Source organism: Ranitomeya imitator, chromosome 1, assembly GCF_032444005.1.
Source record: "Ranitomeya imitator isolate aRanImi1 chromosome 1, aRanImi1.pri, whole genome shotgun sequence".
NCBI classification, from domain to species: Eukaryota; Metazoa; Chordata; class Amphibia; order Anura; family Dendrobatidae; genus Ranitomeya; species Ranitomeya imitator.
The window spans coordinates 656,320,207-656,336,532 of record NC_091282.1 but is presented as its reverse complement, the minus strand read 5'-3'; the positions used below and the strand labels follow the sequence as shown (position 1 = coordinate 656,336,532).

The window sequence follows — 16,326 nt, the reverse complement described above, 5'->3', positions numbered from 1 at the left end:
AAATAAAAATTAATTGTATCCCAGTCTCACCTTAGTCCAGCTGATCATCGGGAGAGGGTCTCCAGTTGCCGAGCAAGGAACGATCAGCTCTCTCCCAACATCCTGGAAATATTCGTCCTTCGGGAACTCAATGAATGATGGAGGATCCTAGTGAGAAGACAAACCATTAGACAAAGAAATGGATCCATACAGTGACAGTGTACACTGCCTGGCGGTATACTGTACCTTTAAAATGACTATGGTGGGCAGCGACTTGCCGGTTGTACCATAGCTGTTATATGGGGTACATGTGTATGTGCCAGGAGCATCGTCATTACCCATGGCCACCACGATAGAGCCATCCTCTTGTAAATACCACCCAGGAAACTAGGAAAGAGAGCCTTCATATCATATCTGAGAGGGTGTCAGATGTCAGATGTGCCTAATGATGTTGATACATCAGATAGTTTATACCTTGTCAAAATCTAGAGGAATCCCATTCTTGGTCCAGTTGACAAATAACAATGGTGGGTTGGCTCTGGCGGGGCAGCGGATCACACCCATCATTCCGATGGGCAGGAAAGTTTCTGGCGGCATGTCAGTCACATAGGCGGGATCTAAGAAGAAAATGGTGATATAACAAACCAAGCCTAACCAATGTAGAGATTACAGTGTCCATGTCGTGGTGTCAGGGAGCCAGTACATACGTAGCACAGTTAGGTAGGCGGAGGCAGACGGTGACTTCCACATCCCGTTACTTGGGACACAGGTGTATTTCCCAGAATCATCTGGGGTGACCTGATGTAGCAGAAAACTTCCGTCCACCAAGATGCGAACCCGCGACTGGAGGCTGCTGAAAGTAACAAAAGGAGGATGTAAGGGAGGGTCTACAGCATGTAAGGGACAACCAGAACCTGCACATGATGGGGAGACTAGCACACACATAATATTAGCTGCAGCAATTAGTATCACACATGATGGGCTTAGATACAGACAGTATCACACATCTCAATAAATCCTACAAAGAAACTACGGAGTATCAAAGAACCCAAACGTAACAGTCTAAAAAATTAACAAATTTTATTAAATATCATAATCAAAAAAATAATAACAGACATAGCATACAAGGGACACGTCTAGTACATGTACGGCAGACAACTACCACTGCAAGTAACACCTCGGGTATCGAAAGGGCAGTAAGTAGAGATGGCATATGGGAAGCATATTTAATCCATAATAAATGTATAAATAAAGTGCATAGTGCTCTTAAAGGACCTCTATATACCTCCTACCTCCAAAAACATTAATGCAGATCAGACCTAAAGTAGGTAAATGTAAGAATAACCACAGCTCTGCCCATCTTACCCCCCGAGGAAGCCCACGCGAAACGCGCGTCGGGGCCGCCGGACACACACTGGCACCACCTTTTTTCGGGTAAGATGGGCAGAGCTGCGGTTATTCTTACATTTACCTACTTTAGGTCTGATCTGCATTAATGTTTTTGGAGGTAGGAGGTATATAGAGGTCCTTTAAGAGCACTATGCACTTTATTTATACATTTATTATGGATTAAATATGCTTCCTATATGCCATCTCTAGTTACTGCCCTTTCGATACCCGAGGTGTTACTTGCAGTGGTAGTTGTCTGCCGTACATGTACTAGACGTGTCCCTTGTATGTTATGTCTGTTATTATTTTTTTGATTATGATATTTAATAAAATTTGTTAATTTTTTAGACTGTTACGTTTGGGTTCTTTGATACTCCGTAGTTTCTTTGTAGGATTTATTGTATAGTGGAGTTGTTCCCAGTTATTTCTTATGTCCAGTATAGGGTGTTTCCCTAAGAATAGGCCGTATTGATATGCATCAGTGGCATCTGTATTTAGTATCACACATCTCACCTGAGCAGATAGACGTTACTGTTTCCGTGGAACCAACTGTATGTGAGGTTGGCGGGGTAGGCCTCAGCCTGGCAGGTCAGAAAGGCGTCTTGGGAAACGTTCACGGTGATGTTTTCTGGAGGGACGACGATGATGGGCGGGCCTGCACAGAAAATACAGGAATGACCACAAAACATTTCTAGGGGTCTTCTCACTTTCCATATTACGTAGGGTCACTTAATACCTTGGACCAGGACACGGCTGGTGTGGGTCACCTCGCCCTCTTCACTAACAGCATAACATGTGTAGGCACCGGCATGGGAGCGCTGCACCCCGACTATTCGTAGTGATCCATTATTAACCTACATGCATCAAGAGGGAGATAAAATGGAAAAATCAGAAAAGAAACATAGTGCATCAATCCATAATCAACAAGTCTACAATATAATGTCCTATTTTCAGGGTATGTGCACACGTTCAGGATTTCTTGCAGAAATTTCCTGACAAAAACCGGACATTTTTGCTAGAAATCCACATGCGTTTTTTTTGCGAATTTTTTAAGCATTTTTTTCGCGTTTTTTTTCCGGAGCTTTCCCAATGCATTAAATAGCGGGAAAAACGCAAAAAATCCGCAAAATTAATGAACATGCTCCTTTTTTTTACCGCGATGCGTTTTTTCCACGGAAAAAAACGCATCATGTGCACAAAAATTGCGGAATGCATTCTAAATGATAGGATTATTATTATTATTTATTTATATAGCACCATTAATTCCATGGTGCTGTACATGAGAAGGGGGTTACATACAGGGTTATAGATATCGTTAACAGTAAACAAATTTACAGTGACAGACTGGTACAGAGGGGAGAGGACCCTGTCCTTGCGGACTTACATTCTTCAGGATAGTGTGGAAGAGACAGGAGGTTGGTGTGCTGCAGGACTGGTGGTGGTGAGGTGGCAGCTCGGGTGGTCGTGGCAGCAGCTCAGGTGGTCGTGGCGGCAGCTCGGGTGGTCGGTGACGTGGCGGCAGCTCTGGTGGTCGGTGACGTGGCGGCAGCTCGGGAGGTCGGTGACGTGGAGGCAGCTCGGGCGGTCGGTGACGTGGCGGCAGCTCGGGTGGTCGGTGACATGGCGGCAGCTCGGGCGGTCGGTGACGTGGCGGCAGCTCGGGCGGTCGGTGACATGGCGGCAGCTCGGGCCGTCGGTGACGTGGTGGTAGAATGGTTATTGCAGGCTGTAGGCTTTCCTGAAGAGATGGGTTTTCAGGTTCCGTCTGAAGGATCCGAGGGTGGTGGATAATCGGACGTGTTGAGGTGTGGAATTCCAGAGGATGGGGGATATTCGGGACAAATCTTGGAAACGGTTGTGTGAGGAACGAATAAGTGTGGAGGAGAGAAGGACGTCTTGGGAGGATCGAAGATTACGTGAGGGAAGATAGTGGGAGATTAGTTCAGAGATATAGGGAGGGGACAGGTTGTGGATGGCTTTGTAAATCAGTGTTAGTAGTTTGAACTGGATTCGTTGGGGAATTGGGAGCCAGTGGAGGGATTTGCAGAGGGGTGAAGCAGGGGAGTAGCGAGGAGAGAGGTGGATTAGCCGATCAGCAGAGTTGAGGACAGACTGGAGTGGTGCAAGAGAGTTAGCGGGGAGGCCACAGAGCAGGGTGTTGCAGTAATCGAGGCGGGAGATGATGAGGGCATGCAAAAGAGTTTTAGTAGATTGTGGGCTGAGGAAGGGATGGATTCTGGCAATATTTTTGAGTTGGAGGCGACAGGAGGTGGCAAGGGTTTGAACATGCGGTTTGAAGGACAGGGCAGAATCGAGAGTTACCCCAAGGCAGCGGATTTCAGGTGCGGGAGAGAGCGTGATGCCGTTTACTATAATAGATAGTTCAGGTAGGGGGGATACGTGAGATGGGGGAAAGATGATGAGTTCGGTTTTGTCTACATTGAGTTTTAGGAAGCGAGAGGTGAAGAAGGAGGATATGTCTGACAGACACTCAGGGATTCTGGACAGAAGAGAGGTGACATCTGAGCCAGAGAAGTAGATCTGAGTGTCGTCCGCATACAGGTGGTACTGGAAGCCGAGGGACTTTATGAGTTGTCCTAGGCCAAGAGTATAGATGGAAAAAAGTAGGGGCCCTGTTGAGGGACTCCAACAGAGAGAGGGCGGGATGAGGAGGTAGTGTGGGAGTGAGAAACATTAAATGTGCGGTCGGAAAGGTATGAGGCAATCCAGGACAGGGCAAGGCCTTTGATGCCGAGGGAAGAAAGGATCTGTAGCAGTAGGTGGTGGTCGACTGTGTCGAAAGCCGAGGACAGATCGAGAAGGAGGAGGATGGATAACTGTCTGTTAGCTTTGGCTGTGAGTAAGTCATTAGTAATTTTGGTCAGAGCAGTTTCGGTGGAGTGGTGGGGGCAGAAGACAGATTGGAGGTTGTCAAGGAGAGAGTTAGATGAGAGGTGGGAGGAAAGTTGAGTATGGACATGCTGCTCAAGGAGTTTGGAAGCAAAACGGGAGCAGTGATATGGGGCGATAGCTGGGCATAGCGGTTGGGTCAAGGTTAGCTTTTTTGAGGATGGGTATGATGGTGGCATGTTTGAAGGCAGAGGGGAAAGTACCAGAAGATAGCGATAGGTTGAAGAGATGGGTTAGGGCTGGAATGAGCATGTTAGTGAGGTTGGGGAGCAAGTGGGAAGGGATGGGGTCAAGTGCACAGATGGTGAGGTGTGATTTGGAAAGGAGGCGAGTAAGTTTTCCTTCAGTGATGTTGGAGAGGGAAGTTATTGGGGAAGGGCAGAGATCTGGTATATGGAGTGGTTGGGGTGGTGGAAAAGTAAAGGTTTGCCTTGTTTGGTCGATCTTGTTTTTGAAGTAAGTGGCAAAGTCCTCAGAAGAGATTAGGGGAGTTGGAGGTGGCAGTGGTGGGCGGAGGAGAGAGTTAAATGTGCTGAACAGTTGTTTTGGGTTGTAGGATAGTGAAGATACAAGGTTAGTGAAATAGGTCTGTTTAGCAGAAGTGAGGGCTAGTTTGAAGGCAAGTGTAGCTTGTTTGAAGGCGGTGAAGTTGTCAGGCAGGCGTGTTTTTTTCCAATGCCGCTCAGCGACCCTGGATGCTTGTCGGAGTTTTTGGTGAGGTTGTTATGCCAGGGTTGCCTATTGATTTGTCGCACTTTGCCATGCATGAGAGGGGCGACTGAGTCTATGGCTGATGTGAGGGTGGAGTTATTGAAAGTGGTGGCGCTATCCGTGTCATGGAGTGAAGATATGGAGGACAGGGGTAGAAGAGAGTCTGAGAGTCTGTGAATGTCTAGGTGTGCAAGGTTTCTGCGAGAATGTGGTACTGGCTGGGCATGGGGGGCAGGTGAGGAGGACAAGGATGAGAAGGTGAGTAGATGGTGGTCAGATAGGGGGAAGGGATAGGTTGTGAGATTAGATAAGGAACAGAGGCGGGTGAAGATGAGGTCTGGTGTATGTCCGTCTGTATGGGTGGCTGTGGAGGACCACTGAGTGAGTCCAAAGGATGAGGTAAGGGCCAGGAGCTTTGAGGCTGCCGGCTGGCAGGTGTCAGTAGGGATATTAAAGTCACCCATTATGATGGTGGGGATGTCAGCAGAGAGAGAGTGAAGAAGCCAGGTGGAGAATTGGTCAATGAAGGCAGTGGCTGAGCCCGGTGGTCGGTATATGACAGCCATTTGGAGATTGGAGGGAGAGTAGATACGGACAGAGTGAACCTCGAAAGAAGGGAGGTTAAGGGAGGGTGGGGGTTGGATAGGGTTGAAGTAGCAGTTTTTGGAAAGAAGTAAACCCACTTCTCCGCCATGTCTGTTGCCAGAGCGAGGAGTGTGGGTAAAGTGGAGGCCACCGTAACTCAGTGCAGCAGGGGAGGCCGTGTCAGGGGGCGTCAGCCAGGTCTCAGTGAGGGCCAGGAAGGAAAGGTTGCGGGAAGTGAAGAGATCATGGACCATGTGGAGCTTGTTGCAGACGGAGCGGGCATTCCAAAGTACCCCAGAGAGAGGAAGCAGGAGGGTGGGAGTCAGCGGCACAGGTTTTAAGTGAGAGGGATGGCGATAGTTTCCCATAGTGTGAGAAGGATAGGGGTGAGGATTAGTGGAGTGAAAATAGTGTTGGCAAATGTGAGTATGGTTAAATAGCGGGGTAAGAAAGATGCAATTAAAATTAGGATACAGTGATTAGTCTTAGGCTAGGTTCACATTGCGTTAGCAGCAGCCCGTTCAGCACATACGCTAACGGGTTGCTGCTAGCGTAAGTGCCTGCGCTACATCACGCTAGCGAAGATGGAGCATCTGCTAGCTCCATCTGCGCTAGCAGTGACGGACCCGGAAACGCTGCAGCCAGCGTCTCGGGTCCGTCACTCAAATGATGGCACATCGCTAGCGCACGCCCATTGTGGGCGTGCCCTAGCGATGCGTTCGCCATTGCATTCAATGGTGGCGTTAACGGACTACGTTACACCGCGTTATGCCGCGGTGTAACGTAATCCGTTTAAAGTAGTCAATGAACGCAATGTGAACCTAGCCTTACCATCTGGCCGATTCCTGGACTATTTCTGGCATATTTCTGACGATACACTTAAAGATGTCACTTGAAATGATGTCACACCTGACTAAAGTCAAGTCTGACCAACACCATTCAACTTATATCATTCGAGTGTCCAAGAAATGAAGCCAGGTGAGGGAGTGAGGGAGGGGGGGAGGAGGAAGGAGGTGGAGGACGGTCCACAGCAGGGGACAATTAGTGGATTGCAGTTAAATGAACATTTGGCTGCCATCAAAGCTGAAGAAAGATAGGATAGGAGGAGAGTGCTAGGTGTGAAAAGCATAGATATATCAATCAGCATGCAGTAAATTAGAAGTATGAATCATTGAATTAAAGTCAGGAAAAAAGAAAAAAAAAAGGAGCAGCGGGCCACGGAGAATAGGGGGAGAGAGAGGTGCATGGATTCAGGGGTGCACTGGGTATTCCAGGTTAGCAGACAGTTCAAAACGTACCAGGTAAGATGCATATGTATGCGCTTTTTATGCGCTTTTTTATGCGTTTTTATCGCAAAAAAAAAAAACAACAATCTTGAACGTGTGCACATACCCTCAGTCTTAAATCAAATGGTGAAGTTTCCCTTTAATTAAAGTGTCTGGTGAACACTAAAGGCTGACTATGCACTATAAAACAAGTGCAGTTACCAGCAGTCAAGACTAGAGGGCGCTGGTGACATACACACAGCAGCTTCCACCATCCTCAGTATAATGCACCCCAGTCACCTATTGTTAAAAGGGAGGAAGACAATGCGGGCTCTGAGTAAACAGGGCGATACTGGGACCACACATCTGACTTCCAAAAACAACAGATTAGTGTTTACTGTCTACAGCGTGAATCCATCCCACCACAGTATAAGCCAGAAAGGGTGTGCTGTGTACATATGGCTTCAGGCCTGCAGTACCAGTTACTGGAAGCCACTGTCACCACAATGTCTTCCCACCGACGTATTAATGTGATACAGGGTAAAAACAAAAGATAAGTCAGGAAAAAATGTCCCTAAAACCACTTTACAGCATATGAGATTGGATCTGAAAGCTGTATCATGTGTGCCTTATTTTCAGTTGTGCACATACATTTAATACCAATAAAGAGGGCTCACCCACTAGCTAAGCAGGGGTGGTGTCCTGACCACTGTCCCCTCCAAAGCTAAGCACATTAACAACATTAAAGCATGTGATACTCCTAAAACCACATGAAGACCTAATAAAGCAGAGGCAGACCTCCTACAAAAGCTCCCTCCCACGGCACATTTATTAATAGCAGTAAGGCCTGTCGAACTCATAAAACTACATGTAGATCTAACTATGCATGGGCAGAGCTTTGATAACTGCTCCCTCCCACGCTCATCACCAGTATGGCGTGTCAAACTCAAAGCTAAATGTAGTCCTAGCTAAGCATGGGCGGAGCTCTGACAACTGCTTCGCCCCACACTCAGCACATTTATTAACAGGAGTAAGGCATGTTGTACTCAAAGATAAATGTAGCCCTAGCTAAGCATGGGCGGAGCTCGGACAACTGCTACTCCCCACACTCAGCACATTTATTAACAGGAGTAAGGCATGTTGTACTCAAAGATAAATGTAGTCCTAGCTAAGTATGGGCGGAGCTCTGACAACTGCTACTCCCCACACTCAGCACATTTATTAACAGGAGTAAGGCATGTTGTACTCAAAGCTAAATGTAGTCCTAGCTAAGTATGGGCGGAGCTCTGACAACTGCTACTCCCCACACTCAGCACATTTATTAACAGGAGTAAGGCATGTTGTACTCAAAGATAAATGTAGTCCTAGCTAAGCATGGGCGGAGCTCTGACAACTGCTTCGCCCCACACTCAGCACATTTATTAACAGGAGTAAGGCATGTTGTACTCAAAGATAAATGTAGCCCTAGCTAAGCATGGGCGGAGCTCGGACAACTGCTACTCCCCACACTCAGCACATTTATTAACAGGAGTAAGGCATGTTGTACTCAAAGATAAATGTAGTCCTAGCTAAGTATGGGCGGAGCTCGGACAACTGCTACTCCCCACACTCAGCACATTTATTAACAGGAGTAAGGCATGTTGTACTCAAAGCTAAATGTAGTCCTAGCTAAGTATGGGCGGAGCTCTGACAACTGCTACTCCCCACACTCAGCACATTTATTAACAGGAGTAAGGCATGTTGTACTCAAAGATAAATGTAGTCCTAGCTAAGCATGGGCGGAGCTCTGACAACTGCTTCGCCCCACACTCAGCACATTTATTAACAGGAGTAAGGCATGTTGTACTCAAAGTTAAATGTAGCCCTAGCTAAGCATGGGCGGAGCTCGGACAACTGCTACTCCCCACACTCAGCACATTTATTAACAGGAGTAAGGCATGTTGTACTCAAAGATAAATGTAGTCCTAGCTAAGTATGGGCGGAGCTCTGACAACTGCTACTCCCCACACTCAGCACATTTATTAACAGGAGTAAGGCATGTTGTACTCAAAGCTAAATGTAGTCCTAGCTAAGTATGGGCGGAGCTCTGACAACTGCTACTCCCCACACTCAGCACATTTATTAACAGGAGTAAGGCATGTTGTACTCAAAGATAAATGTAGTCCTAGCTAAGTATGGGCGGAGCTCGGACAACTGCTACTCCCCACACTCAGCACATTTATTAACAGGAGTAAGGCATGTTGTACTCAAAGATAAATGTAGTCCTAGCTAAGCATGGGCGGAGCTCTGACAACTGCTACTCCCCACACTCAGAACATTTATTAACAGGAGTAAGGCATGTTGTACTCAAAGATAAATGTAGTCCTAGCTAAGTATGGGCGGAGCTCTGACAACTGCTACTCCCCACACTCAGCACATTTATTAACAGGAGTAAGGCATGTTGTACTCAAAGATAAATGTAGTCCTAGCTAAGTATAGGCGGAGCTCTGACAACTGCTACTCCCCACACTCAGCACATTTATTAACAGGAGTAAGGCATGTTGTACTCAAAGATAAATGTAGCCCTAGCTAAGCATGGGCGGAGCTCGGACAACTGCTACTCCCCACACTCAGCACATTTATTAACAGGAGTAAGGCATGTTGTACTCAAAGATAAATGTAGCCCTAGCTAAGCATGGGCGGAGCTCGGACAACTGCTACGCCCAACACTCAGCACATTTATTAATAGGAGTAAGGCATGTTGTACTCAAAGCTAAATGAAGATCCAGATAGGCATGGGCGGAGCTGATAGTTGCTAATGCCCACGCTCAGCACCTTAATTAAGAGCAGTAAGGCAAACTCCTAAAACTACATGTAGAAATAAGCAGGGCAGGGCCTCCTCTCTCCCACACTCAGCGCCTTGTGAATCTCCTGACTTGCCTGGATCTTGTCTCCATTTGGTATTTTCACATTATTCTGCTTCCAGGAGATGACCGGCTGCGGATTCCCGTTGGCGACACAAGTGAGAGTCAAGGAGTCTCCAATACGAACCTCTACGTATGTGGGTGGAGTCTCAATAAAAGAAGGCGGGGCTGTGAAAGAAAAAATGAAATATGTTAAAATCTTGCATTGCGGAGAGGACAGTGAATAGGCTGCGTTGGAGCGATGCTATATAGACACTCTGTATTAAAAGCGTCATTTTTACACCCTACATAAAATTATGGATGAACATATCTATTAATTTATGTAGTGATAAATCCTTGCCTGACACCCCTGCATGGTGGCCATATATATTGGTTGTTAACCAGCTTTCCTACATAAACCCCGTTTATTTCATTGAGCACATCTGGGACATCATTGGTCAGAAATTGCAGAAGCAGCTGCCAGCAGCAGATCGTGATGATCTGCCGAAGTGCTTTCAGCAGCAGAACCTTCCTCCGACAACCATTAATAACCTCACTGATAGCATTGGAGGCTGTAAGTGCGGGGATTTCTGCATGTGGTGCTCATACTCGATAATAACTAAATTGAGATATTTCAAAAATTTTGTTTTCATTATTTGCACACCTCAATCCTGTTGTTTCTACAATCCCTCAACTTTTTTTTTCTTGGTGTTGCAATTTCAATGTTGAGGAGTGTAATTCTTGTTATACATCATTCTCGGCTTTTGGCGCAGCTCTGCTCCCTTCTCATATGGCTGCTGCCCTCTGCTTTGCTCCAAGTTGGGCTTTACAAGTTGCCTGGGTGATGTCATCAATCAAGGCCTTTTGTCTGAGATTCTAATGGGTTAAGTCGCTGATGTTTTGAAGATTTCCACCATCTCCTCTGACTCCAGTGACTGCTTCGGTATGTGTGATGCTTTAATCGTGCCATTTTTTACATGCCACTGTACATACAGCTGGTATAACCTGGGCATTTTCTGTATATAATTACAGTGGGATGTAAAAGTTTGGGCACCTCTGGTCAAAATTACTGTTATTGTGAACAGTTAAGCAAGTTGAAGATGAAATGATCTCTAAAGTCAAAGAGGACACGTTTCCTTTGTATTTTAGGAAGAAAGCAAATAGATAGTCATTTTTTACATTTTCCTGATTACAAAAAGGAAAATGGGCCGATGCAAAAGTTTGGGCACCCTTGGAGATTTGTGTGCGCAGATAACTTTGACCAAATCTTCATACCTTAATTAGCCTGCTAGGGTTATGGCTTGTTCACTATCATCGTCAGGAAACACCATGGGGTGCAAATCTCCCAGCTTTATAAAAACTGAGTATCCTCTAACCTTGTGCCAAAAAATTGCAGCCATGGGTTCTTCTAAACAACTGCCTAGCACTCTGAAAATGGTGGTGGCACACAAAGCAGGAGAAGGCTATACAAAGATCTTCAGTGCAAAATTAAGAAATTGCAGTTAACAAGAACAGTGGCGGTCAAAATAAGGTTTGAAAGACCAAGCAAAATTTCAGTGAGAGCTGCTTGTAGGAATACTAGAGAGGCAAATCAGAACCCCCGCTTGTATTCAAAAGACCTTCAGAAAGATTTAGCAGACTCTGAAATTGTGGTAGATTGTTCTACTGTTCAGAGACACCTGCACAAATATAACCTTCATGTAAGAGTCATCAAAAGAAAACCTCTCCTGCATCCTCACCATACAATTCAGAGGCAGAAGTATGCAAATAGCATCTAAACAATCCTGGTGCATTTTGGAAATAAGTCCTGTGGACCGATGAGGTTACAATAGAAGTGTGTGGCTACAATGATCAAAGGTATGTGTGGAGAAAAAAAACACAGAACTTCAGGAATAGAACATCTCCCCAACCACTAAGAATGGAGGTGGATGAATCATGCTTTGGGGTTGTGTTGCAGCCAATGGCACTGGGAACATTTCACAGGTAGAGGGAAGAATGGATTTAATTAAATTTTAACAAATTCTTGATGCAAACATAACATATATAAAATAGCTGAAGTTGGAAAGAGGATGGCTTCTACATGGATAATGATCCCAAGCATATATCAAAATCCACAATAGATGACCTCAAAAGGCACAAGCTAAAGATTTTACAATGGCCCTCACAGTCCTCTGATCTAAACATGACTGAAAATCTGTGGCTATACCTCAAAATAGCAGAGCATGCAAGGCAACCTAAGAATCTCACAGAACTGGAGGAATTCTCCAAGGAAGAATGGATGAAAATCCCTCAAACAAGAATTGAAAGACTCTTGCCTGGCTACAAAAAGCATTTACAAGCTGTGGTACTTGCAAAATGAGGTGCTACTAGGTACGGACCATGCAGGGTGCCTTTTGCATCCGTCCATGTTCCTTTATGTAATTTTTAAAATGTAAAAGATGACTATATGTATATAATCATATCAAATACATATATACTATATGTATATAGTTATACCAAAAGTGTATAGGCATATACTTGCCTAAAATACAAAGGAAATGTTTCATCTACATTTAGGCCTTTTATAGATCATTTCATCTTCAACTTACTTAACTCTTCAATTAGCAGTCATTTTGGTCAGGGGTGCCTAAACTTTTATATTTTACTGTATATATGTACAACTGATATAACCCGAGTATCTCCTGTATATAATTATATACACTACTGTTCAAACATTTAGGGTCACTTAGAAATTTCCTTATTTTTGAAAGAAAAGCACACCATTGAAGACAATATTAAATGATTCAGAAATACACTCTATATATTGATAATGTGGTAAATGACTATTCTAGATGCAAACGTCTGGTTTGTAATGCAATATCTTCATAGGTGTATAGAGGCCCATTTCCAACAACCATCACTCCAATGTTCTTATGGTATTTGTGTTTGCTAACTGCATAAGAAGGCTAATGGATGGTTAGAATACCCTTGAAAACCCTTGTGCAAGTATGTTAGCACAGCTGAAAACAGTTTGGCTGATTAGAGAACCTATAAACCTGACCTTCTTTTGATCTAGTTGAGAATCTGGAGCTTTACATTTGTTGGTTCCATTAAACTCTCAAAATGGCAAGAAAAAAAAGAACTTTCATGTGAAACTTGACAGCCTATTCTTGTTCTTAGAAATGAAGGCTATTCCATGCAAGAAATTGCCAAGAAACTGAAGATTTCCTACAACGGTGTGTACTACTCCCTTCAGAGGAGAGCACAAACAGGCTCAAAACAGAGTTGAAAGAGAAGTGGGAGGCCCCGCTGCACAACTAAGCAAAAAGACAAGTACATTAGAGTCTGTAGCTTGAGAAATCGACGCCTCACAGGTCCTCAACTGGCAGCTTCATTAAATAGTACACGCAAAATGCCAGTGTCAACGTCTACAGTGAAGAGGTGACTCCGGGATGCTGGCCTTCAGGGCAGAGTGGCAAAGAAAAAGCCATATCTGAGACTGGCTAGTAAAAGGAAAAGATTAATATGGGAAAAAGAACACAGACATTGGACAGAGGAAGATTGGAAAAAAGTGTTCTGGACAGACGAATCCAAGTTTGAGGTGTTTAGATCACACAGAAGAACATTTGTGAGACGCAGAACAACTGAAAAGATGCTGGAAGAGTGCCTGACGCCATCTGTCAAGCATGGTGGAGGCAATGTGATGGCCTGGGGTTGCTTTAGGGCTGGTAAAGTGGGAGATTTGTACAAGGTAAAAGGGATATTGAATGAGGAAGGCTATCACTCCACTTTGCAATACCATGCCATACCCTGAGGACAGCGCTTGATTGGAGCCAATTTCATCCTACAACAGGACAATGACCCAAAGCACACCTCCAAATTATGCAAGAACTATTTAGGGAAGAAGCAGGCAGCTGGTATTCTATCTGTAATGGAGTGGCCAGCGCAGTCACCAGATCTCAACCCCATTGAGCTGTTGTGGGAGCAGCTTGACCATATGGTGCAATAAGTGCCCATCAAGCCAAACCAACATGTGGGAGGGGCTTCTGGAAGCATGGGGTGAAATTTCTCCAGATTACCTCTGCAAATTAACTGCTAGAATGCCAAAGGTCTGCAATGCTGTAATTGCTGCAAAGAGAGCATTCTTTGCCGAAAGCAAAGTTTGAAGGAGAAAAATTATTATTTCAAATAAAAATCTTTTTTTCGAACCTTGTCAATGTCTGGACTAGATTTTAAATTAATTTGGCAAATCGTTTGATTAATAAAAGTATGAGTTTTCATGGAAAACACAAAATTGTCTGGGTGACCCTAAACTTTGGAACGGTAGTGTATGTACAGCTGCTATAACCTGGGAATCCACTGTATATAAGTTTATATGTACAGCTGGTATAACCTGGGCATCTCCCCATATGTATACATATATACTTATATACAGAGCATACAGCTGGTATAACCTGTGCATGCTATGTATATAAGTATATATGTACAGCTGGTATAACCTGGACATCTCCTGTATATAATTATATATGTACAGCTGGTATAACCTGGGCATCTCCTGTATATAAGTATATATGTACAGCTGGTATAACCTGGACATCTCCTGTATATAATTATATATGTACAGCTGGTATAACCTGGGAATCCACTGTATATAGTTATATATACACAGCTGGTATAACCTGGGCATCTCCTGTATATAATTATATATGTACAGCTGGTATAACCTGGGTATCTCCTGTATATAATTATATGTACAGCTGGTATAACCCGGGCATCTCCTGTATATAATTATATATGTACAGCTGGTATAACCTGTGCATGCTATGTATATAAGTATATATGTACAGCTGGTATAACCTGGACATCTCCTGTATATAATTATATATGTACAGCTGGTATAACCTGGGCATCTCCTGTATATAAGTATATATGTACAGCTGGTATAACCTGGACATCTCCTGTATATAATTATATATGTACAGCTGGTATAACCTGGGAATCCACTGTATATAGTTATATATGCACAGCTGGTATAACCTGGGCATCTCCTGTATATAATTATATATGTACAGCTGGTATAACCTGGGTATCTCCTGTATATAATTATATGTACAGCTGGTATAACCCGGGCATCTCCTGTATATAATTATATATGTACAGCTGGTATAACCCGGGCATCCCCTGTATATAATTATATATGTACAGCTCGTATAACCTGGGTATCTCCTGTATATAATTATATATGTACAGCTGGTATAACCCGGGCATCTCCTGTATATAGTTACCGTATATATGCACAGCTGGTATAACCTGGGCATCTCCTGTATATAATTATATATGTACAGCTGGTATAACCTGGGAATCTCCTGTATATACGGTAATTATATATGTACAGCTGGTATAACCTGGGAATCCACTGTATATAATTATATATGTACAGCTGCTATAACCTGGGCATCTCCTGTATATAAGTATATATGTACAGCTGCTATAACCTGGGCATGTTCTGTATATAGTTATATATGTACAGCTGGTATAACCTGGACATCTCTAGTATATAATTATATATGTACAGCTGGTATAACCCGGGCATCCCCTGTATATAATTACATATATACAGCTGGTATAACCTGGGAATCTCCTGTATATAATTATATATGTACAGCTGGTATAACCCGGGCATCTCCTGTATATAGTTACCGTTTATCTGCACAGCTGGTATAACCTGGGCATCTCCTGTATATAATTATATATGTACAGCTGGTATAACCTGGGAATCCACTGTATATAGTTATATATGCACAGCTGGTATAACCTAGGCATGTCCTGTATATAATTATATATGTACAGCTGGTATAACCTGGGTATCTCCTGTATATAATTATATGTACAGCTGGTATAACCCGGGCATCTCCTGTATATAATTATATATGTACAGCTGGTATAACCCGGGCATCCCCTGTATATAATTATATATGTACAGCTGGTATAACCTGGGTATCTCCTGTATATAATTATATATGTACAGCTGGTATAACCTGGGTATCTCCTGTATATAATTATATATGTACAGCTGGTATAACCCGGGCATCCCCTGTATATAATTATATATGTACAGCTGGTATAACCTGGGAATCTCCTGTATATAATTATATATGTACAGCTGGTATAACCTGGGAATCCACTGTATATAATTATATATGTACAGCTGCTATAACCTGGGCATCTCCTGTATATAAGTATATATGTACAGCTGCTATAACCTGGGCATGTTCTGTATATAGTTATATATGTACAGCTGGTATAACCTGGACATCTCTAGTATATAATTATATATGTACAGCTGGTATAACCCGGGCATCCCCTGTATATAATTATATATATACAGCTGGTATAACCTGGGAATCTCCTGTATATAATTATATATGTACAGCTGGTATAACCCGGGCATCTCCTGTATATAGTTACCGTATATATGCACAGCTGGTATAACCTGGGCATCTCCTGTACATAATTATATATGTACAGCTGGTATAACCTGGGAATCCACTGTATATAGTTATATATGCACAGCTGGTATAACCTAGGCATCTCCTGTATATAATTATATATGTACAGCTGGTATA

General features: G+C 43.7%; 1 protein-coding gene across 1 annotated transcript in view; it reads right to left on the bottom strand.

Annotated features, from left to right (window-relative positions):
* The window catches only part of IGSF9 (immunoglobulin superfamily member 9), a 143,991-nt gene that overhangs the window by 72,040 nt on the left and 55,625 nt on the right, over positions 1-16,326 (bottom strand). Inside the window, exons 5-11 of the mRNA XM_069728767.1 lie at positions 9,759-9,910; positions 2,105-2,222; positions 1,882-2,023; positions 687-832; positions 454-596; positions 226-366; positions 31-147 (exon numbers count right to left, since the gene is read on the bottom strand). Of these exons, the coding sequence (XP_069584868.1) occupies positions 31-147; positions 226-366; positions 454-596; positions 687-832; positions 1,882-2,023; positions 2,105-2,222; positions 9,759-9,910 (959 nt within the window). The remainder of the gene's footprint in view (positions 1-30; positions 148-225; positions 367-453; positions 597-686; positions 833-1,881; positions 2,024-2,104; positions 2,223-9,758; positions 9,911-16,326) is intronic.